A 26,156-nucleotide genomic window follows, 5' to 3' on the forward strand; every position below is an offset into this window, starting at 1 on the left:
TACGAAATATGGTGGTAAATTATGTGAGCTCTGTGATTTCGAAAAGGGATCACATTACACATGTTATTTAATAAATTTAATATTATTCGAAATGTTGTGTGCTATAATTTAAAATATTTAATAGAGTGAGGTATCCGTAAAATAAAAAATGATGCTCGAAAAAGATGACTGAATATATATTGTTCAATGTAAAATATAATATATAGCTTTTTCTTTGTGTAAAATTTTCATACTAATATATGCGAATGTATACATGTGTATATATATATATATATATTTTTTTTTTTTTATTTATTTATTTGTTTCCTCGATTCTATGGAACAGACATTTCATTTTTTTTAATTTTTTTTTTAATTATTAAATCGTCAACTCGCATGGTTTACATAAATTCTGAAATGGCGGAATGCCACACATATTTCTCTCCACGCTGTTTTCACGATTTAATTTATTATTATATATATTATACATCATTTGACTATACATTGACAATTATACGATAAAAATGTTGCGCAATTTTAATATTGCCATAGTCAGCTTTTTTTATTCTTTATTCACACAAAAAATTACAAAAGATTGATACGCATTACAATATATCTCTAACATGCTGTACACTTGTTGAATGTTCTTTATTTATACATTATCTCATATCTGTTTACGGTTAAATTTTTCTTCATTTGCACACGGCACGAGACATTCGTGTAAATATGCACTATGAGAAAAAAAATTCTTACTACGCTTACGTGACTTCATATTCCATAACCAGTACTTTGTTGGACACGGAGAATGCCTTCCTATGTATTATGTAAATAAACAGCAGGAGCATTAACACACAGCATCGTGCTGTTTAACTCATAGTCGTAATCATATATCAAGATTCGGAGAGAGTTCGCGTATTCAGCCATTTCACTTTATTAAGTTGCTTCTGCAAGGAGAGAGAACCGCAATCAAAATTATCCTCGAGAATTTTCTGCAAAACTGAGAGACTCTTCACTCAAATCTTCTCTCAGTTTTTAATTTCTAATGAATCTTTTCACATTGACTCTATTGTTTTATTTCTGTGATGATTGATTGCCATATTTGAAAAGGCTGTTTGTGATATTTTATTTCTCACTCATTTTTCACTCATTAATAATAATAGATTGATTTATGAGCAATTTCTGTTGGGAGAAAAACTTTAAGGAGAGTTGATATTTGTTTCACGAAATGAATTATCCGACTTTTTATACAACACCATTATTAAAAACTATTGAATATCTGCGATTTACAGTCATGAATACATTCTAAAAAAGTAGTCAATAATTTACATCTTCCAATTTAGCTTCAAATTCGAAACAACGTCGTTACCTGCAAGAAATATCGATGCATCAATAAAAAAGAAGTTGCATTTTTCAGATACCTTTACGATATCGATTATTTTTCTATTAAAAAATCTGTAATTATTATTATAAAAATTGTGTTAGTTTAAATTGTAAATGAATTCTACGATTATCGCGCATAAGCGATGAATCCATAGTTATAATGTATAGTCACTTGAGATCGAATAACTTGCATGCATAATTTCTATATACTTACGTAAATAATTGCGTTAAATAATTGCATTTATTCTTTTATCGATCGTATTCTATCTCATTCTCTTTTTCGAGGTGAATGCTAATTTTAATAAATTTACCACTGGTGCCTCGAAAGCAAGAGAAATGCAGAACGACAGCAGATACGAGGCTACCAAATTACCAAAATAGACGATGAGCTGCGGAAGAAACATATATATCATATTAAATCCAAACATTTTATAAACATAATTTATGCTAGAATTTTATACACGCAATTTTATACACGACAATAGTATCTATTATATCGGGTAGAATTTTTATATCTTAATGGAAATTTTATATCTTAAAATAAATTGGAAATGTGTGTAGAGTGAGATTTGGTTTATATGAAGCATCATTTTTAAGAGAAAAATTGGAAAATTATATTTTGTTTTATTTTTAACTTTTATATATCTTTCAATGATACTATATCAAAAAGCGTTGAAACTACAACAGTTATCAAAATATCAAAGATTACAATATTCTCTATTTCCAAAAAATAAATATTTTTCTTTTACAAATAAACATGTCCGATGTATTTTAAAAATGACTTTATTCTACAATTTCCATTATTTTCTATTTTTTTCCAAATACTATGTTGATCGTTTATTTATTCTTGATTAGCTAATTGTTGCGGTATATCGAATAATTCATATGCAATAAGATAATCAAAAATTAAGTTTAAAAAGAGGTAATAATTTCATTAATTCTTCAAAATCGCATATATCATTTTGACCTTATTAATATATTAATATATTATTGATATATTTTAATAATAGATATTCCAAAGATCTTAATCAATAGATCTTAATCAAAGATCAAATCGAAAAAAGGTTTAGAATCTATTTAGAATCTATTTTTTAACTTTTGTTGTACAGGATCATTTTCTACAGATGTGGAATATATATAACATTTTGTAGATTTTTTTTTTTCAAGCACTTTGAGATAGTTAAAACTGCGACAGGACATTGCGATACATATGTGATCAAAAACAGAACAAAAAAAGTATGATCTACAAGGATCGACTTTTAATTTTAATTTTTATCGATTGTTCGAAAACATAATTTCGTTAATAATTTTATTCTGTTCGTTAATAATTTTATTCTTTTTATTTGCACTTTTTTATAAAATCAAAATTGTCCCTGTTGCATTATACCGACAGGAAAAAATCATTCTGGATGAATATATCACAGCTCTATAAATTTAATAATCTGAAAATCTTCTTTACGCTTACGACGATCCCATTATGGAGATGTAACGGCCCATCCATTTGCGTACTCGTGATCATCATAATAACGGGATGCACAAGATAGGCACAGTATGTGAGCCTCGAGAGTGGGTACGTTAGTCTTAGCGAAAGCAAACTGTCGATCATTCGTGCTGATCCTGTGCAACATTGGATCACGATAAAAGCTACAGCCATTGCCCAGGCGGTGTGAGTCAAGGCTGCATATACGGAGCTCACCAGCACCGTCAAATTTCCGGGATACAATCCGTACACCGCCGAGAACATGATCATTACAGATAGTATCCAGCCGATTAACTCTGCTCCCTAAGAAATTGAGATTTATTTATTTATTATATGAAAAAATTTTTGTTTTTACTTATTCTTTAGGAAACGTAATTTACTTGTTCTTTATGAAAAATTTTACGTTGAAAAGATATAAAAACTTGTTGCAGTATAAATGAATGTTGCTATTTAACGTTTATTATTAATGTATTTATGTAAATTACTCGCATTAACATTTATCATTTTTTTGCATAATTCTTTTAATCGTTTTTGCCAATGAATCTTATTGAGATTTATATCTTATATAGATTTTTCAATTAATTCGTCGATAAATCTACACGATATGTGCGAATATATCGCTGATTAATTGATTGAATGATCAAACTCTTAAAACGTAAAACCGTTATGAACAGTATCGATACACTCACCGTAGGTAACTTTAATTGGCATTTCGTTTTAAAGAGAATATATCCAGTGATCGTGCCAATGAAATACGGGCCCGCTCTCAACCAGGGTTTGTCGTAGAGTTCATCGAATAGGGCAAATGGCTCCTGAATCCTATGTGAAAAATTAGATAGAAATGCTGTGTACCGCGGAATGAAATTGCCGCATTGGCAGGCGAATAATGCAAAATACGAAATCGATAAAGCGCGCTGTAATAAATGCCAGCTGAAATTAAAGCCTGCTTTTAATTACAGGCGACATAGTGAGGCTATATCAATTGTTATGTTTCATAGAATAGTCGCGTGAATAAAGTTTGCAAATTTTTTCTCGATACAATTAAAACTTTTAGCAATCTTTTTTTAATGATAGGATATATTTAAATAAATTTCACTCGAGCCTTCAATAAGCAATTTTAACACGTCAACTCAATATCTTAAATAATTCATATTAACGACAAGCATTTTTAATTAGAAATTTTTAATTAATGTTTTTTATCTTATATTTTGAAAAATTATTGAAATATTTTTTTCTGCAATACACATTGTTTATACGTAATCTAAATATTTCTTAAAAATATTCAGTTTTGCCAAATTATGTATATTATGCGCAAGGTAATCGTGTTAAAAGCGTCATTAAACAGTAAGTAGATTTCGAGAAAGTGCGACATGTGTGATGAACGTAAAGTATCGATCGGGAATCTCTCGTACATTACCTGGCTATGTAATCGTTGCTGTAGGCTACGGAGAACGTAGTGAAACATGAAGAGATGATCAAAAGCAAAACGATAGCGACCGCGGTCTTGAAATATTTTACGGAGATCAAAAGAAGGAGTATTCCAAGGACGTAGAATTGCGTGTCGTTGGCCATATACCAGCTCCACAGCATACACTAGAAAGTTATTAATGCAATAATCGCGTATCTCAATTATTAAAAAGATTGCGCATCGCGATAAATTGCGAAAGTCCCGCAGAAAACTCGGACGAAGAAAAATTCACGCACCGTGAAATCGACGCATTAAATACCTCTTTAAACATTGAAACATTCTAACAATTTTCCTGCTCATTAACTCGTCGAGAGTAGGTTAATAATAAAAATTTTATCTTACTTAATCGTGTCTTATCTTTCAATACTTTATGCGTTTATTGTTTATAATCATTTGGTACGTAAATCGCTTCATGTTAATTTTAAATTGCGACAGGTGTACTGTTGCAAAATGCACCTAAGAAGTTTCACATTACGTTGAAAGCTTGGTCCCGTAAGTGATACATAATAGCAAAAAAATAGGTAAGGTAACACTAGGATAAGCAAAAACATAAATCATCTTACCATTTCCGTACGCGGATATAGCGAGTTCAAATACAGCGCATTTCGCCACCAGAATTTTCCACAAGTGAAATGATCGATAATAAGTGGTGAAAAGACTGTCTTCGCCATAGCGTGCTTCATGGCGATCTCGTTCATTCCCAGCACAAAGAGATAAGCTGGTGTCAATCTACGTGAAAGAAGAAAGAAAGGGGATTATACATTATCCCCTATAATTTATTCGAATTGAATTGTTTTGTGGGGAGACTCTTCACGAGTAAATTACGAGTAATATAATACAATTACGAAATTTACCTGACGAATCGATACAGAATCATGATAATGAATTTGATGGAACTTGTCTTCAAGAAGTTGCCCTTTTCCGTATTCAGATTTCCCAGGGATCGATAGAAGAGTATGGTTACCAATAAACCACTACGCGAAACATTGTAAATAATTAGTATCTTCTTAATTGAAGTAGAAGCTTATCGCGCGAATTTCATCTCACCTGATAAAAAAGAAAGTGTCTACGGAAAATGTCGCGTTGCTGATGGTCTGGAACATGAAATTTCTCTCCGTGACCGTTCGCAATGTCTTGTTCTCTATAAAGCATAATGAGAAAACATTTAATCGCAAAATTGAGCCGGTGAAAGTATACGTGTTGTAAATAGAGAAGAGCTTCGATTAGCGCCTCTCAGGAAATCCGATACATTGTGTTACATCATAGCATCGATCAATTGCGTTGAAAGCTATTTATAGAAAGTAGAACGAGCCGATCAGTTTGAAGTGCTTATGATAGTTAATGACGATTCAATTTTCATGCATTATCGCGTTCTGCTTTTACGAGTTACTTGTCGATTCGCTTAAATTCGAAAAATTCTCTTTGGAAAATTCATCATAAAATTACCCGCGATGGAAAAGACCTGGAGATACGTGTGTACCATGACGACCCATCCCAACGAGAATACCCGAAGACCGTGAAGACAAGTTAGACTATCCTTAGCCGCAGGGTCGGTGCTAATGATCTTACTTCCGTTGACAATGGGGCTGAATGCAAGCAGACATTTCAGCCAGAATCCTGAAAAAGCGACGACGGAAAGAGACATTAAAAAATTCAAAAATATATGGTTCAAGAAGATTCGATAAGATATATATGTCAATAACCTTCGCCGTCATTTTTCCCTTGAATAGAATTTTCTTTTTGCGGATGTTTCATTCCCTTTTCGATCAACTCCTGACCGTTTTCCTGTCCCATCGAGATCGTACGGTCTTGATTCAGATTCTTATCCACGAAATCATTGGTCTTGTCGTTGTTATTCGACATGCTCGAGGACTCGATATCTTTGATCGGAGAAAATGATCTGTATTCATACACGGTCGCACAGATCATCAAGATCAGTATCGCGCCGCTAATGGCTCTAAAGTAACAGTTTAATAAATTTATTATGAGATAATTTTTAAAGTGAATAAAATTAAATTTAAATTATACGTGATAATAAGAAGTATTAAGAATACGTATATATTTCGCAATATATGAATTGTATACATAGTAAATAAATAAATAAATAGTAAATATAGTAAATAAAGTACAAATAAATATATTTACATACATTTATATATACATATTTTTATTTTTCTACATACAATTCATATATTGCGTAATTAACTTATAATTAAAATAATTACTCTTAATTAAAGAATTTGTCTCTTAATTAAAGAACCTTCTTCTCCTTTCATGACAAATTACAGTTGTTTATCCGATATAAAAATGTACAAAAAAATATGTTATAACAGTAATGCTATAATACACTCTTCGACAAAAAATCGAAGTATTCCAAAGAAATCTGAAATTCGGATCTAAATGAAATTTGAAATTTATTATTAAGGTGTTGAAATAAACTAAGGATTATAATGTCAAAACATTTCACAAATTTATTGGTATCACTTAAGCATTCATTAATATCATAAAACTATCTCTGGCAGCAATACAGACTGGTGCACGACGTGGCATGAATTCGAATAAAGCTCTGATATTATTCCGTGACAGATTGTGTCAAATGTGGTGTAGTTACTGCTCTAGATCTTGCGATGGCTGCAACTGACGTTTCATCATGTGTTTCATACGTGCTTAATAGAGAATAAGATCTGGAGATTTGGCTACGGAAGAATGTCAATACTGAAGACACTCTTAAGATGTAAGCTGTATTCGAATGTTATCCGGAAATTATCTTGCTGGTAAATATTTCTTTTATACTTGTCAAGAATAGCAAAGTAATGGGTTGTAGCATGGACGTCAGATATCATCGTGCCGTTAATGTGCCTCTGACCACTACAAGTGGCGAATGGCTATCGAATGCTATCGAATCGATCGTTCGTTACACTATTACACCACTGCTGATAGCTCAATGTCGTTCCACAACAAAGCATTTTGATCGTTATCTAGTCATCTTCCAGACGTGAATGCGGTGATTGTCCGATATCAGACAGAATCGTGACTCATCACTAAAAACAATACGATGCAATGCAGCGATTCTCTATTCTCCTCACGAGCGCGACATCACTGCAGACGGAAATAACAATGTGATGCGGTCGTCTTGATAGCAGTCCTGAGTGGCAAGAATGCAATTCTATCTATTACTCTTTGGATTATAAACAAAAATGATGTCAGATTCGAGCTGACTTGACAATCAAACGATTCTTTTTATCAATCATCTCTGTCAGTCGATTTTCTCTATCAATCTCTGGATTAATTCCAGCCTTCGTGGCGTGTATATGTGCTCTGATATATTTATTGCTTCAGACAATGTTCAACAGCTGCAAAAATGATTCGAATATCAAACAATTCTTCGGCATGACCAGGAAACACTCAATGATACATCCGTTTTTAAATCCCTTAAGCTGATTATATTGATATTTGATTTATTTTCAAAGCACACATAAAAGGCATTACATTGGATTAAAAGAAACAATTCCAGAAATCATACAAGAGATAACGTACATTAGACAGTCCACGTGTCAACAATAATAATGATGTGTGATTAAAATGCACCGTGCATACTTTATTCATCAGTGATAAAACATTAATCTTTCATCTCTTGACAAATGTATATTAATCACCTGTGTATTAATCAGAATTATTTTTCGGGATGTTTTGATTTTTTTGTCAAAGAGTGTATATAGTATAATGATAAATATAACATATTAACAAATATTTGAATAATATGAATAATAGATGATATAAAATAAATTTATCTGTCATGAAAAATGCTGTAATATGTCATTAATAATTTATCAAATAGAAAGTGTAGCTGTAATTACATTAAATATATTAAAAAATATATATTCTTAGTCGACCAATTTTTAATGGTTCAAAAGAACTTTTTCTTAAATTCTAGAGACGCGAGGTAAAATTATTTGAGATAATGATTTAAATCAAATTATATAAATACTCTTAATTAAATATTCTTAATTAAATTAAGATACTTGATGAATGAAATACATAAATCTTTATGTGCAGGATTGCGCTTAGAAACTCTCGTAACGTAATAGAGTTGTCACAAAACCAAGCGAGGACAAAGGATAAAGTTAACGCTAATTTAGCGAGGTATATGGCGAGTGAAAGATTAAGCGGAACATCTGATGACGATGGTAGAATTCATCGTCTTTAGGGATGCTTTTAGTCACGGTTTTAAACTTGGCTCGTAAAGTGTAAACGCAAGAAGTTCTATAACCACTCATATCACATTTGTTCACCGCTAACAATACTAACTTCTGCATTCAACGCTCATACATTGTATTATAGAGGAATGAATTTATATATTGTTATGGAGATACATGCGCGGCCGGAAATTTCGCAAGTCATTCCATATATATATCGCTTTGCAAATACATTCGATATTATCGTAAGAGAATTGAAAAACAAGAAATCGATTATATCTTTGCGCAATTTAATAACGAAATATTATCGAGTACAGTAGATAGGAGCATGCTAACTTTTTTAATTTCCTGCTGGACAGCGCATTGGTTACATGGTCATTGGATTCGCGAAAGAGCTTAATGTTCCGGGAGATTAAACTCGGAAAACCATTCATGCGATTTTCTGCAGTCGTATTCCAATTTAATCTCTCAGAAATTAATGTTTTACCTATATCCATTACGATAAAGACGTATATAATATTAGTTGGGCCTAGAAACTGGAATGCTTAGGCAATTACTTTAGTTCTCTTGTGGAATTCTCTTGTGTCTCATCGCGAATTTTAATAGCATAGGCGATTTTATACAAAATACGTAATTATCTGCTTTAAATTGCGGCTTTTGTGATGTGTAAATATTTCATTGATACTAAAATACACCCACAAAATTGTAATTCGTATCCCAGTTTCAAATTGTGATGTGATTAATCACGATGGACATGAATCCATTGACAATTTTGCGATGAAAAATTGACATCCCCGTGCTTCATTACGAGAACGACGTTATGTCGAACGCGATATCGAATTTTCACGTTAAAGATGAACGCATGATTGGGATTTATAATTGATAGACGTGCTGCAGAATAATTACACGCGAGAATTTAATTTCCATATTTTGTATTTAAAGGCATTTTAAAATCGATTTTTACTCTAATTGATCGACGTTCATTATTACAGGAATGTTATTGTTTTTTGAAACATTTTATTCAATTATTTCGAACAATGTAACATGGAATTATGGATACTCTTTTGTAAAATGTTGAAGTATAAATAAAAAGGGATCATGTCATTGTGTATTCTCTTTCAAAATTTTTATCTTTAATTTCTATTTTTTATCATTACAATATATTGGCTTTTATTATATTTGATTGAAATGTTAGAAGTTATTTGATAGCGTGTCTTATTTGCGTATTTTCGCATCACCGATTACCGCAAAAACCACGAAAAAATAGATGCATAAAGCGAATTCAAACAGTGAATTTTGGGCCACGTGTTATTCTCGCCGTAGAAACTTCCATCTTATATCTTCTTGTCAGCTTTAAATTATTATTTTTGTCGGAGAATTGAGGGGAAAAGGAATTGAGGAGGGAAAAAAGACTTTTGCGGATTTCTTTATCTCCCCACAGCACATTCTCGCGTGGCTTAAATACCGCTCTCTCCGTACAAAATAGTATGGCAACACGAGCTTTTCTCTTTTTCTTCACATTTGACCCATTTTAACGCGCTACTACCTGCAAATCTTGGCGAAGAGGAAAAAAAAAGCGATCCGAAGCGATTCGAAACAAAAGTTTCACAAGGAAAGTTTCTGTCGCGCCTTCTTTATCTCGCTTTACTTTTATTTCTCCTTTCTTTTTTTTTTCTTACCACTCTGTATTTTCGCTGTACTGATTTAATCCTTTGACTACAGTCTCCGTTTGCAACTTTCATCGTCTAAGAAAACTTTTTCTCTCACTTTATCGAGTATGTCATGAAATAAATAACAACCATTCGACAGTCACCACGAAATTGTTAGTGTATACATGGAAATTATATCTTTTATATTGTTTCGCTTTTGACTGTTCTGATAATGGATGAATCAATTTAACACATTTTTTTACATTGCAATCTCACGATATATTTATCGAAAGATTACAATATTTGTCAAATATATCCAAATGCGCGAAATTGCATATTTTATGTTTTAAATTAGAAATAAAAAATGATCGATAATTTTTTTCCAACGAAAATATTAAAACTAAACACAAATTTTCCTCTAAATCTAAATTCTATTCCTGAGCAATTGAATTAATTATCTGTACTTTATCAAATTATAATATGAAATTATAATTCAGATATCCTATAATCTTAAATAAATTTTAATTTTAATTTTAATTTCGAATTAAATGCGAAAATAAAATGACACGTCGGTTCGGTACTTTTCTTTCTGTATGTACAAACGTGTATATGTTACGTGCATGTGCATATATGCAATTGAAATCGTGCGCGGGATAAGCCGGATACCACGTATGGTAATATCACTGCACATCTGACGGTTTCCATTTCCGTAAACAATTTAATGGATTGGACCAAACGTATTCTGCGACGCGATTTGCATCCGTGGCGAGGCCCGCATTCCGTCGAAACGCAGACGACAGCTCAAACACTTTCACGTTGCGCGCCCGGTGGCTTTCTACAATCTTACATAATAGATACACAGCAAGTGCGTGCGTTGCATGGTCGACCGACGCATAATTGCTTGCCGGTAACGCCGGGCATCTTAGCATCGCGTTTTAATTAAGCACAGTTATATATAACAATTTCCTTTTAAATTTCCATCGATAACTCATACATTTTATTTCCACTTCGAGATAAATATATGTTTATACATATATGTTTATTCTAGAAGAATAATCACAAAACGATTGTAAAATAATAAACTGAATTGAAGATCTCTTTTAAATAATAACGATTTTGTGTGAATTTAAATTTTGTTATGTTGTTCATGGACGATGTTTAGGTTTCTGGCAACGTTGAGGAATAAATTGCTTGTTTGTCAACCTTGTTTGTCAACCGTGCAGCGCGAATTGTTGCCGTGCAAATATCTTGAATCTGTGTACCAACGCGATAGATATTGCTTAACCTGCGTTCAAGAGAGACACCGGAAAGGGTCTATATCAAAATTTAAAAGACCGCATACATAAAGATCTATCATGTGGTTCGTGAGTGTAGCACGATGCGATGTATGGTTAGTACTCTAGCGATTTTTGAAGAATAACGCGCCGAGGATTGTGACATATTGCATTCACAAGGATTATTTACGACATACATACTATTTTATTTTCATTCCAACTTGGTGAATTGAGTTATACACACGTATCTCGAGATTTAGATCGCAATTGATTATTCTTCACCGTTGCACATCGAAAACTTGATTCACGTTTAATCTGATGTATTATTTGTATTTTATTTCGCGATATTATACTAATATTATTAAATATTATAAAGCTTTATTTTAATATTATTTTTAATTTCTGCATTAAATGTTCATCTTTGTTATATACTTTTTAAAGATAAATTATTATTTAGCATCCTGATTTAATTCGACGGATTAATATGAATAATAATCTGAAGCATAATCAAATAATATATATTATTGTAATACATAATAATAATTTTCATAAATAATAATATATTATTTCATGTAGAATACCAACGCCCATCGAAATGCGTTTTATTAACGATATAATTATTTAATACAATTTTATTCATCATACATTATATGAATTTGAAGAAGGCCAAGTAAAGGATAAGGTAAAGGAATTATCGATTTGACGATAATTTAAGACTAATAATTTAACACGCTCGTCACGTAGTGGTGGAAAGCCTTATTTATCCCGTTTGATTTATCTACATTGTCTTAGGCCGCATTTAAGGAGAAGGTTCTTTCATTTTGCTTCTCGGCAGCGAAATGAGCCGAGGCTACGACTTAATAATAAATTACGAACTACGCCATCGTCCTTGTCTAGCTGACGCTATTATTACCTTTGTAAAGAAATAATTTAGTCAGATTTATCCGCAGAACAAATTGCATTTGTATTCGGAAGAAATTTATACCGGGAGAGGCGTTTCTATTCTCATGCCGTTCGTCGCTCGGGTCATTCGAAAATTGTTTCGAGAAATCGGAAAACAACGCGTATCGGAAAGCCGTGAAATTTTTCGTGAGTAAATTTGCGCGAACCGGTCTCTCTCTCTCTCTCTCTTTTTCTGTACCGACGCGAAATGACTTTTTGAAGCGGCCACGAGCTGTGAAATCGGGCCATTAGATTGTAAGTCTCCTTGGAAGTTGAACTATGCAATTTTCCTGCAACACCGGACAATCCCGCATCGTCATTCTCATTATTTCATCGTTGCATTACCGCAAGGACATGTCGCACACGTTGCTCCGCAATAATATTATAGCTGCAACTGGGACATTTCGAGGCTTCATCGGGCTTAAAGGATTGTTCCAGCTACACATGTTCAAGCCACAGCTTTCAATCGCGACGGCAATCGATAGCACTCTTCTAAATATAAGCGACTATTCTCGGAACTACGTGTATGCGCCGGCAATCGAATATTAAAAATTGCCGGGAGTTAGAAATCGTGCGATTGCGTAAATTAAATAAAGTGTCTATTGGCCAATCAACTGTTCAATTTTCATTTAATTTGCGACTCGCAAAGATACATGAGCTAACGCAATTGAGTCGAGAATTGCGACAATTTTAAAAGATTTCAGAATTCTATGGACGAATACAAATTTTCGTGTAATATTCATCGATTTTCTCGAAATTCCACTCTCTATTTTTGCTAGATTAAAAATGACGTGCTTATTACATATGCAATCGATCTAAAAATAGAAACGACGTAGAAAATTGTCAATCCACCGGTGTCCTATGTCAATTTTTTCCATCGATGACACATATATAGATGTACGTATGTGTCCGGCAATCGGTCGTTCAACGGATGCTTTGTAATTGCATTACAAATTACGTAACGCGATAGGGAGATGATTAACGTTCTGGGACGAGAAGAGAATAAATCTGCTTTCCCGTTTCTTACACTAAATGCAAGAAACTCACAATTAGCAAATCGATATAAATAATACCATGTCGCCTTTATGCAACAGTGAATGCTATGAAGTAATATCGCGATAATATCGTACCAATAAATCAACCTTTTCAGGATTGAGAACGTGATATATGACATTCTTATGAAATAACTTATTACTATGTCGATAATTTTTTATGTCGGCAATTTTTTCCCAATAAGTAACGTTAATTTAATTTAATCTTCAGTTCTATTGCATAGTATTAAGGTTACTATTATTTTCTCATGACTAAGTAAAAGTTAATTATATACGGCTAGCTTTTAATTGGAGTCAGGAATCTTACTGTGACATAAAAAATTGCAGTCTTTATAAAGTCAGATAGGACAGTTTATAAAAATGATACGTATGAATGAACATTAACAAAGTATTATATATGAGTGACATTATATATGAGTTATACATGATTGAGTCGTGACTAGTAATATCTTATTTATATGCGTGTAAAAAAATGATTAAGGTAATCGATGCAAAAATATGTATGCATTTTTTTCGAAACGCATTCAACGGGTATTCCGCGCAAGACTCGCATGTCTGACAAAGCGCCTCGTTCTCCCTTAAGAAGAGACACAAAGTTTAAATTGGAGAATTTTAAATTGGAGAATTACGCGCACGCAATTTTTTATATGACGTCACTGCGCGTCACTGCATATCACGATAACTATTGCCGAGTTGTCTTAAAAAAAGACTAGGACGCCGCAGTCACCAGTCGCAATCGCCAGTCTCCCTATGCAATGACACTTGCTCAATTTGACATCCATGATACGTTGCGTCCGGCGCTCGTTATTTGCGGGGAACCTTGTTCGCAAACGTCAGATACGCATTACGCAACGCGTATCGCAATTCTCTTTCTCCTTTTCCTCTCGATAGTGAAACGCAACCGCGAAAGTATGCTAAGTGTCATATAGCTTTGGCACCAACTCCAAACGGCCGGTCGCCAATTTTTTTTCCTGACGGACGCAAATTGGAAAACTTGCCGCGAAAGAGAAAAAGGGGAGAGGCCGCGCTACCCTCGGACTTGTTCCGCGTGCTTTCCGTGCGATGCATACCGTATCTACGTGCAAACTTCGCTCTCCCCTACTCTTCCAAATTGAGGAATATTAAGTCTGAGGTAAGATCGAAGTTGTTAACGCTTAAACCAAGTTAAATTGAAAGCGTTTGTAAGCGTTCGATAGACTTCTCAATTAAGTTTGCGCGCTAGATTGTCTTGCGGTCGGTTATATATTTTGATCTCTCGTCAAATCTCGTGAAACACCACGTGTACGTATATGAATTACTTAGGTGAATCGAGCTTTCTCGTTTTTTGCAAAGAGAACATATCATCTTCATTCATCTAATCGAGTGTATGACAGCGTCAAGTACATATCCCACGATTACATAATGGCAAAAAATCTCACGATATTAATTCATTGCCACGGTGTTCATGTACTCGCGAGCTACGATGTCGCTCGTATATCCACGTATAACCGTCAGGTGTTCACGTGCGTAACACACTTTCCGCACTTTCTTTCTCCGTTGCACCGCTTACATAATCGGCCGATGTTTCTCAATCGCGTAATATAAATAATCGAGTATGTCTCTCGACGATATCGTTCCCCACTTATCGTGTCGATTGAACGGCGACTCGTCTAAAGGTGTAACTTTCGATCGTGCAACAGAATCGAGGCAGAAAAAAGTCTACGAGACTTTCTCGAAAGGCCAGGATCCGTTTACGTGCCTCCTTTCCACAGGCGAAGCCCATTAACGAAGCCCAAACTTTGGATTATATTCCAAAGTTCGACTGTAATCCAGAATTAGCCCGAGCTCCTGCTTTCTCCCGCACGTCATAGACATAACTTCTGTCGCGGATCGAACTTTTCGAAAGCCGTAGCTGCAATATACGCGATCAGCAGTGTTATATATTCCTCGGTAGTCTCTTTCAGTTCAACACAGTTTGCATCTGGTTATGTGGAACTTAAACTAGATTCCTAGTTATAGATTTTAGGTAGGGATGTATAATTCATTCGTAGTTTAGTTTTAATCTGTTTACGCAACATCTATTCAAATTGAGAATTTCCACTAACTCCATTTGCATCAATTAACATATGTGTAGAATATGTTATTGTTATCAATATTAATCCACAACCATATATATATATAAATTTATGGAGAAAATTCCTTTTTTTTTAATAACTGGTGATGTTTTATTAAAAAATATAAATTTCTTTACGGGAATAAAAAAATTTCTGAAAACACAAAATTGAACATTGTATATAACGTTCTAGGATTTACTAGAGACATTTTTAAGGATTATCTTCGCTGCACGATCCTAGGGCTTTATTTTCTACGAAAGTTATAAGAAAGATTGTGTAATTAATTATTGTTAGAACTCACCACATATGACGGTACGCGTCTAATTAGGACGTATCTTTTCTATCACATCGTACGTTAATTTAAGTAGACTTTATCTTATAGACATCGGAGCAAACTATCCACGAAAATAAATTTATTTTCAATCGCGTCGCGTATAATATGCGATTGTAAAGTTTTTGCATCAGTCGCATAACTGTATTAAACAGGAAACATGCAATTATGACTTCGGTAAATACGAATCGTTTCGTGTTTATTTTCAAGTGAATGTATAAGCATGAATATCTCACAATTCTCGCTCGGATATTGCAAATCAACACGTAGTAATCGATAGATGGCCATTGAAATTTTCCATATATTTCTATCGTTTATTTTCATCATAGATGAAAGCGCAAAATATACCTTGTAAAAAATCGATAAAGCGAAACTGCATAACGTTGCATGCAACGAAGTAAATAAAGCTTTTAGAATACACTCGGATGTTGAATATCGATATAAATATTCCGGACTTGGTTTGTTTTTTTATTGAATAAAAACTAGCTCTTTTGATTATTAAAAAATCATCGATATTTAAGGTTCAAGATATTCTGCATGCATCTAGTTTTTTCATCGAATTGTTCAAATTGTTTGAATAATACGCATACAAGCGCAGTTGGACGATATTATATTCAAATTGAAAGTAAATGTTTCGATCGACGAAAAATGATGTTGCTGAACTATAAGAAGATTTTTTTTTGCTCCTTCTTCAATATCGCAGGAGATTCAACTTTGTTATTCGAATGTAAGAGGAAAAGGTATTCGCGCGTTTGTCGAAAGTACGGCAAGCTAGTTTCATAAGTTTCGCTGAAGCATCGTGCTCCGGAATGAAATTTTCCAAGTTGTATCGTTAGATAGCTCAAGTGTTTCGCTCACTTTAAATGATATGAATATTTTTCTGCTCGATCTCACTTAAAATGCTATCAAAAATTACATTTCGTACATATATATAAATATATGTGCAATATATATATTATTTAAAATGCAATATATATATATATATATATATATATATATATATATATATATATATGTATATATATTGCATTTTAAATACAATATCAAACATTGTAAGAAGATAATAATATTTAATGGATACATTATTCAGATCAATATTCATAAAATATTATTGTTGTTTAATGGGTATTTGCATATTCATAACAATAATAATAATAACAATAATAATAATAATAATAATAATAAATTCGTAACAATAATAACATTGTTGCGGTTGTATCTTTCAGCCGAATTGATGCATTTGCAGCGATATTGAATTGCGTAATTGCAAAAAGTCATATCGTAAAGTCCACCGGCCGAATAGAATTCCGTCCGAATAAACAATTTACGGGCACTCTGGCCGTAAGAGGATTTTTAAGATTACTCACGAGAGCACGTAAAATTTGGGATCTCGCCAGGCGCAGTAATTGTTCGATGGCACGGGCTTCACCGTAACAATGTGAATCTTCGGGCCGCTCGATCGATGAGTCGAATTGCCCTCGCTTTCGACTCTATCAGCGCTGGCCCTTAGCATCGAGGTCAGGGATACGCGATCGCATGTACCCGGTAGACAGAGACCCAAAAACACCTGACGTGTCTGGAAAAAAGATGAAACGGTGTCGTTAGAGAGGGAGAAATATTCTCTCTCTATTCCCTACGAAAGTTATTTGATTAATAAATCTTGTTGCAACAGAGAGAAAGAGAGAGAATTTGTTTCCTCGACATTTTAATGCCTCTCTATTTGTCGCAAACAGATACTGACCGTATCTAAAAAAAATAAAGATTTATCTAAAGATATGTCTCGTTTTATCACAAAAAAAACTGACAGAGAAATGCATTTTTCGAAAAATGGAACACGTACTCGCATCCTTTACGATGCTGGTACCGTATATTTCATTCTGTTTACTTGGGTTTTTACACATAAAAAAATAGCGATGAATATATTGCAAACTTTTTTCGGCGAATAATCCAATCTGCCGGTAAATCCTTTGTCCAGCTCAAAAGAATTTTTTTCGCGCAAAAATACAGTGCCAACGGTCGAATTCGCTGCAATGTTCGAGATTATAATCTTCGTTTAGGCGCGTCGACGTATCGATCGCGCAGCAGTGGGAACGGGAATCTCTGGCTACGAAAAAAAACGCAGTTTCCACTTTTTTATTTCCGTCGGCTTCTGGCGTGGCGCACCGCGTGCAATTTCATTTTCTCTTTCTTTTTTGCTCCCCCGACGCAGTCGATAAAACGAGAAGACGGTTTTTTTTTAGCTCTAAGTGCTTTTATTGAATTTAAAACTCCTAGTTCTGGATCGACGCGACCTGCCTTTTTTTATTATTTGGCGGATAATTTGTATCCCGCATCGAGAAACACTGCATGAATCACAGTATGCAAAACGTGAAATGACTTAGGAGGGAAACTCCAGTAATTAACACATAATGATATCGCTTAACTTTGCAAGAATAATAAGATTAGAAACAAACCGGTTTCCTACTGCTTAAAATAGTGCTACTTAGGAACTTTGAGCAGCAAATCACACACATTAAACAATCTTATTAGTACAAATAGAAATTTTATTTTGCTGGTCGGAAATTAAACTAGCTTGCCAGCTGTTATTAGACTTTTGACTTAACAAAAATCCGATCAGACTGCGTCTTATATTCTCTACTATTTTCGGATATTTATTTTAAAGAGATCTTGAGAGAGCTTTTGTCATATTTGAATTTTATTCAGTTTCCATATATTAGATAGTAATGTGTGAGATTATAAATGGATCACTGATCAAGTTTTTTAAATATACGATATATACATAACATTTGTTCATATATGTTTAATTTATTTAGTTAATAATTTTTACAAATTTGCCATGCTTATTTATGTAAAGTTACAATTTAAATTTAGAAAACTATTAAAATTTTTTATAATAAAGAAGAAGAAAAAATTAAGAGCCTAAATATTATATTATGTTTTTGTAATTTTAATATAAAATGAGTTTATATTGTCTTTCTCTCAATTTCGAATAATCCGATCAATCGACTTAATAAAAAGTTTTAAAGTTCTATCCTTTAAAATGAGAGTCGGACTTTTGAAAGAATTGAAATTTTTATATGAATAGTTAGATTATTTTTTTAAAAATATAGAGATTTTCTTTATAAATTATTTATTTTTTTAATAAATAACTTACAAGAATAGATTTTATGATTCACTTTTTAAAATAAAAATTATAAACATATTATATTACAATAAAATATCACAAAAATACTCAATCTAAAGGATCTAAAGGATTTTGGAGAAAATTAAAAGTAAAGCTATTTAAATTATTGAAAACAATAAGATATGTATAAATAAGGCTTACATATATTTCTCATGTATATTTGTAAATTTTGAAAAGTATAATAATTAATTTAATAATAAATACTATTGTATATTTTTATATATACACTGATTAGATTACATACTGATATATAAATTACGTACCATACTGTGTAATAATACATATTAATTTTTTTTCATTCTTTTCATATATAAATGCAACGTAATTTTATATGTACCATATTCTATCCTCGTAAATTAAAAAAGTTGAAGGTATTTCCAATATTATTTCCGTACTATTATATAGAATTATTATGTGAGTTATTTATCAACCTAGCTCATAACGCACTGTTTCATTTTATTTAAATTGATTAATTCACAATAAATTATAATACAAAATACTTATATATATAAATCAAAACTCTCTCTTTCTCTAATCCGGATATAATCATGAGTGCCAAGGATGAGTAGAAAATATGGATTTCACAAATATATGCTAATAATGCGAAATTTAATGCTCGAAAATTTGTTTCCTGTATGTTTTATAAAAACATATTGCTATTAAATAAAATATATTATGAATTATTTATAATACAAGTATTTAAATAATACAAGTTTATCATTTAACTCAAACGTCAATTCAACTGTCAACTATCAAGCAAACTTGTGATTAGAAATAGACATCTCTCGTATCTATCTTGTTAAAAGTGAAGTGACTACATAATTGATCATTTATTATCACACGATTACGTTTCGATCTTGCGCCACTGTCATCGCGGCTAAACGCGAATTATTTACGGTGCTACAGTTATCTAAAGTGATACGTGCAAACAAATGATTGATGAATAATCCGATAAACGCGCGATGGTTTCGTCAGCTTGCGTTTGGCACCGATGCGCGCTTAATTAATTCCTGCAGTAGTTTATCCACAATCGCGGTGCACTCGAGAATGCACTCGGAGTGGTGAAACTGTCGTCGAGTAGTAAATACAGTAATTCACAAAATGCTTCTCTTGTCATAATATCTGCTTCGTTGCTCTCTGTTATATACAATGTAATCAACCGTGGCGATGATAAAATTGTAACAAGATATGTAGATATGTTCGATAGAGAAATTGGAAAAGAAAGCAAAATTATCCCCGTAAATTGCTTGCTGATATATTTTATATATTTTAATCGCATAATTAATTGTATCAAGTCTAAGAAATATATGTATTTATTATTTTTATTAATATGTATATAATTATATAATTATATATTATAGATTATATACATAAATAAATAAGAAAAATATTGTAACAATTCGCGGGAATATTTTTGGCATCATTTCTCTGTCGAGGAATAAAAATGTAAAAATATTTCATTGTAATACGGAGGAAGATACAAAAAGAGCCGAAAGTGACTTACCGAATAATCGACTCCGTTCGGGAGATTTAAATAAAACCTCGCAACGTGGAATTTGAGAGGAAATGGTGGCTGCTCATCGTTGTCCGTTACGTTTTTTCTGTTCGTGACATTGAGCTCTTTGCAAAGAGTGCTCGAGCCCAGCCAAAAGTTGTTGCCAAAGTAGAACTGCGAAGAGTAGCGGCCGCTCGCGTCCGACACTGAAAAGAAAAACCAGACGAAGTTGAGAAATATATTGTCGATCATCGGAGCGGAATGAACGAGATAAACGTGCGTCGCGCTGTCGCACGACTCTTCTTATCGCGTGTCTCTCGAAAGAAGAGATCCTTCCGTGATCGCCGGATGTCGCGAGACGAGCGTATGCGACGACGTGCGAAAAATTCGCACGAATTTCGCGTCAACGAGCACGCCACGTTCTCTCCTTCGAGAGAACTCTCGAAATCGCTCCAGATACGATCCGCTTCCCGGATGCTGCGCATGTTTCAGTACAATTTGCCTTTTTTCCCTCCGTCTTTCTTTCCATCGTGAAAAAGAATCGCTTTACAACCGTCCGCACTAGAGAATGCAATTTCGTAGCCTCGAATTACCCGAAGGACCCAATTACATGGACTGTCGACGGAAGGTTCATTGTCAGTTACGTAAAGCGACTGACTTGGACTGACCACGAGAATAGAAAGTGCATCGGTCGAGTTGCATATACCGATATTGGCGTTGGATGAACACTGTTATGAGAGAACGTAACAGCGCGTGTTCCATTATCGCGAATGCGATCAATTTTGTGCGATAATCTAGAAATTAGTATTACGCAAATAAATACGTGCGGAAATTTTAACAAGCCATATCGTAAACGGCGATGAAATAGAGTTTCGACATGGACGATATATCTCCCGATATGCGTTTATGCGTTGGAAGATGATTTGACTTCTCAGAGAAAGTTCAATTCTTGGACTTTTTATAAGCCATTTAATTTTATAATCTGTGTTTACATATATTATTTTATTATGCGGCCGGGAAGAGTTATAAAGTTTCAGTATGAAATTTGACTTTAGGTCTCTGACTTCTCAGCGAAAGTTAAGTCGTTGGGCCTCGTAATTTTATAATCTGCCCATATATGTATATGATTTATTACGTGGTTAGAAAGAGCTATAAAGTCACTACGGAATTGTTTTGAGCCGCAAAGCCACATTGCACTTTGGCGAAGGAATTTGCAACAATGGCGTAACGGCGTCCGACGGATTAATGACGCCCTGGCTTTAGGAATAATGCCTCGTCATTGCATTATGACAGCTACGAGATCGGGAGACGTCGAGAGAAATTGCGTAATGCAAGCTCGTGGGCCATTTGGAAACAATCCTCGCGACAGCGACACAAAATCGCCGATGCAACTTTTTATTGCCTGCCGCGCGTCGACTTGATAATTGCTCAAGTTTATTGCCCCTGCTTGTTTCACAATTGCATTGCATAACGTAATTATTTTCGTTTGATGTAAAACTAAATTGTGGATCGACATAAAAATATATTTTAAATCTTTTTCGCGCTACAAGACTCGCGTCACATTTGCCATCTCTTCCATTATATTAATTACTCCAATTAGCTTTCTATATTTTTTTCAAAATTTCCCCATGTAAATAATGACATCCCGCAAGGGATAAAGTGGAGCCTCGTTAATAGAGTCAGGGACGAAATAATTATCCCCGACAATTAGCGTCGCTTTCTAAGCATAATTGCCTCGGCTCGTTTTCGAACCGCGCTGTCACATGCGCCCGGATCCGCGAATGGTGCGAAGATGCACCTGTCGCGTGTCGCGATTGCAGTTTCGCAATTTTCGCGTCGTGAAACGGCGCGGTGTGATTGGCCTCTGGCATTTGCATCCGTCGACATTATATTGCGTTGGTATATCGATAATACGGATGCAACATTCGCGCGCTCCATGACCGGAAGTCACTATAGATCATCGCAGGTGACTCCGCAGCCTCGCAGCCTCTAACACCGCACAGCTGCGTGTTTTCATTGCGAGCCCGATTGCGCTTCTCAGGCCTTTCTCAGCTTTCTAAAATCACGGGTGGCACCGCACGAACGATAATTCTCTTCGGCGACTTTGTTATTATTATATGATACTTGCGCAAGATATTTTTATTAATATGCTCCTTTCTTCTGCCCCTCCCTCTTAATTTAGCCACGTATGTTATATCATTATATAATTAATTTTTGTTTTAAATATCATCGTGAACGATAGTTCACGATGATAATTTCTTACAATTGCTGCATCATTGAACATCGCCAGAGGGTTCTCGAGAAAAATTTGCTTGTGCAAATGTTGGGAAGGAAATCTTGCGCTCAACCGGAAATATTACCGAAATATCGGAAATTTCGAATACAAACACAGTGTGTAATAAATATCTTGATGCGTGTTTACATTTTTATCTCCTCCTTCAACTCGTGTTTCAATTTTCACAACATGTATTTATTTATCCTCGAGTCTGAGAAAGAGAATTTATTTATAACATGAATGGATTTATAATTTAGTAGAAAAGGGCTAATTTTATAATTAAATTAGTAGGAAATATATAACACGATTTGTATAAAAGATATGAAGAATGTGTAAAAACTTTTGAATTTTAAAAAAGACAAAATAATATTTTTTAATTGATACGTAAAGTTCTTTTTAGAATAAATTTTGACTCGCGAAAACAACTGTGCACTTCATTTTGAATTCAAAAAGTCCCGAGTTCCGGGTTTATGTGAATATTTCAGCGATTCATTTGCACAACTTCAATGTTGATTTTCTTCTAAATCCTGTTAAATGTTATGTTCGAGATAGTAGCGGCTGAATTTCATTTTCTTTTGTGACATTCGTGAAAAACGTGTAAAGATTCGCGATGTAGTACATGCTGTAAAATGTCAAAGAGTTTACTGAACTTAAACTGTAAACTAGGTCGAAGCATCTCGATTATTACAAGATGAGAAGTTGCAAAAGTTTCATAAAATAATGAAACTTTTAGCGAGCCATTCTTAACTGACAATCATATAATAGTCGTGAATCTAATTGAACTTACAAATCTTATATCTTGACATAAAATCTCCAGATATCTTATCTTATCTTACCTGAATATTCACCGATCAAAAATATTTTCTTAAAGCGATGAATTATGATTTATTGTTAAAAAGTCGTATTTTTTATCACCCGTAAGACTTGTTATTTATTTATTGAATTTATAATTCCTAATCATTCTTTTCTTTTTTCTTTCTGTCATCTCATTCTTAAAAAGTCGTTATTTATTATTCTCATTAAAATCTCTTTATTCAGAGTACGAAATGAAATAAGGAATATAAATTATTCTTAATATATACAACCGCGATGATTACCATACTCTCTGGTATATTTAAATTACTCAAGTAATTTATAATGTGGAAACATCTAAAGGGAAGAATCTCGGAAATTTTTTTAATATACTTTGATTAATCAGAATAACTTACTCTTCGCGGCCCAGAGTTTTCCGTCTGTCAGCGCCTCGAGAAATCTTTCCATATCCCTTCGACATTCATCCTGAAGTTTCCCAGGTACTCTGGCCCATCTAAGAGGATCGTAAAGATCAGCGAGCCATTGTATACTGTTCGCTGTTTTTTCGAATTTTTCTTTCATGAAATCGATGTTGAGGTCCCGATGCTTCTCCTCATTTCCCTCGAACATTTTCAAGTAGTTCTTCCAATCTAGCTCCGGATTATTCTTGCTGAAGCCAATTAAGGGCTTCCTAGATTCATTCTTCTCTTCCTCGTGCTCCGTTGTATTAAAGTTTGATGTCTTTGTCTCGATCGAAACGAACTTTTGCGGTTTACTCAGCTTGAGGATGTTCGATTCCTTTTCCGCGAGAATCCCGTAAGCGAGAAGTAGAATCGCGAGAAGATAACTCGATGAATATGCCATGTTACCTTCGTTTATTAATAAAGATATGCAAAATTCACTTGTGCGTTGGGAAGAAACGATCGACTAGATTTTATACAGGGGATCGAGCTCATCGATTTCCGTCATTAAGTTCCCCGGATACCGTCATCTTAACACTCGATGAAATTCCTCCGAAGGAGATGGTAATACCCTAGTTGTAATGAGTGTTTACTCAATTGAATTCTCGAGCATGCTTGAAGAGATATGCGAATGCGGGAAATGCCGATTCGAAATGCAGAATTTGGGGAATCGCGCTTGTTCGTGCCGCTGATTTTGCACGAGCAAGCACGTGCAAATTCGCTCTCGAGACTGCAATGGTTTAGCAAATAAACCAACCTCTCTTGGCCTACTGCCGTAAAAGAGACAATAATTGTAGAAAGTCGTTTCTTTATATAATGGTCTACGATACCGGTAACTTTTGAAATATTTAATATAATCGATAGTTAATGTTAAATAAGTGTCGTATTTAAGAAACCTCTGTGTCTTTCAATATATGTATATATTAATAAAAATATTTTATATATTTTATAAGACTTTATCACTTTTTGTCTCGGTGTACAATATATTTAAATTAACGTCTATTACGTCAGGCGTGTTTTTAAAAGTTCACTATATCGATTAAAAAAAAAAAAAAAGGAAAAACTTCGAAGTGATGTGAATCGCGTTTTATCGTACAAGAAGAGTCTGTCAAATCTCACTTTGCGATCGCACGACACGCGCACGTTTTTTTTCACTGATTGACGTTGACGAGAGAAAAATCACGGGACTAAAGGGGAATAAAGGAAGGAAGTTGCCCGTACATATGATAGACTAAGGATCACTCACTGAATGAAGCGAATAAAGTCTGCAGCAGTGTTCGCTCGCCGGGTTTCCCTTTCTCTTACAACGATGCACTTTACCTTCGTAAATGCATTTCCTTCTCCGAGTCGCAAAGAAATATCGTGGCTTAGGCCAGTTTTTCCACTGTGCTCAGTAGAAGACTTGTCGAATCGAATAATTATTTAATATAATAATATCAGCGGAATATTATATCAGCTGTTATCTTTATAAATATCTCTTGTTATAAAATACTTTGATGTAAATCGCGCTTTAAATTTCTCATGAAAGTTTGATCAAATATTTTGCATTGTGTAATATCACTATAATTTCTCGGATAAAAACGACCACACACGCTTCATTTCTAATTATTAATCAGCATTTATGGTAATAAATATGGCTTTACGTAATTGTAATAATAATGCGGGATATATCACGCAATGACATATTACATAGACGGATATAGAGACTTGCTTATGTAAAACGACAGTTTACTTTTCAAATTTGTCTAATAAAAATTTAGCTTCTGGTCTCTCTCCTCACCTTACGCTTTAACAATAATTATTTTATATAATAGATTGCGCAAAGGCAGTTCGTATTTTTTTTTACTAGATAAGTATCGCGAAAGATATCCACTTTTCAACAAGTGTCCATAGTTATCCATCTATGCATATGTCTTACACATATAAATTAGCGAAACGCTTAATTAGTAAAAAGGATAGCGTGTGGGTTTAATTCTCGAGACAAGCAGCTCGGAAACTATTTACATTACGATGCACATAACTGCCTGTTACATAGGGAACGTTCGAGTGGTTCAATTACGGTCAATCCAATAATATTGTTATTATTGGAGTATTAATTGCCTATTA

The 26,156-nt window shown here is 33.8% G+C and overlaps 1 protein-coding gene across 2 annotated transcripts; it reads right to left on the reverse strand.

The window, feature by feature from the left end:
* Positions 1-411: 411 nt before the first annotated feature.
* Positions 412-24,888, reverse strand: LOC105251593 (nose resistant to fluoxetine protein 6). Of its 2 annotated transcripts, none has more exons than XM_025413793.1 (13): positions 24,006-24,888; positions 20,532-20,728; positions 17,211-17,419; positions 6,010-6,263; positions 5,753-5,923; positions 5,354-5,447; positions 5,161-5,280; positions 4,870-5,035; positions 4,256-4,431; positions 3,528-3,657; positions 2,818-3,141; positions 1,573-1,747; positions 412-1,344 (listed from the first exon to the last, which is right to left on the reverse strand). In XM_025413793.1, the coding sequence occupies exons 1-12, from the start codon at positions 24,451-24,453 to the stop codon at positions 1,622-1,624; spliced, it is 2,415 nt and encodes an 804-aa protein (XP_025269578.1). In that variant the 5' UTR covers positions 24,454-24,888; the 3' UTR covers positions 412-1,344; positions 1,573-1,621. The 2 variants fall into 2 exon arrangements, with proteins under 2 accessions (XP_025269578.1, XP_011256830.1); XM_011258528.3 differs by having other exon boundaries at positions 414-1,344; positions 2,824-3,141.
* Between the last annotated feature and the right edge of the window lie 1,268 nt (positions 24,889-26,156).

The sequence above is a fragment of the Camponotus floridanus genome, unplaced genomic scaffold, assembly GCF_003227725.1.
Source record: "Camponotus floridanus strain SB8 unplaced genomic scaffold, Cflo_v7.5 scaffold7, whole genome shotgun sequence".
Classification (NCBI taxonomy): domain Eukaryota; kingdom Metazoa; phylum Arthropoda; class Insecta; order Hymenoptera; family Formicidae; genus Camponotus; species Camponotus floridanus.

What these genes read in the sequence shown, in the direction of transcription:
- LOC105251593 (XM_025413793.1), bottom strand. Translation starts at nt 24,453, where the DNA reads ATGGCATATTCATCGAGTTATCTTCTCGCGATTCTACTTCTCGCTTAC. An exon ending in GACACTTTCTTTTTTATCAG is followed by an intron (nt 5,281 to 5,353) that starts GTGAGATGAAAT and finishes TGTTTCGCGTAG; the next exon opens with TGGTTTATTGGTAACCATAC. An exon ending in TATATCCGCGTACGGAAATG is followed by an intron (nt 4,432 to 4,869) that starts GTAAGATGATTT and finishes ATAACTTTCTAG; the next exon opens with TGTATGCTGTGGAGCTGGTA.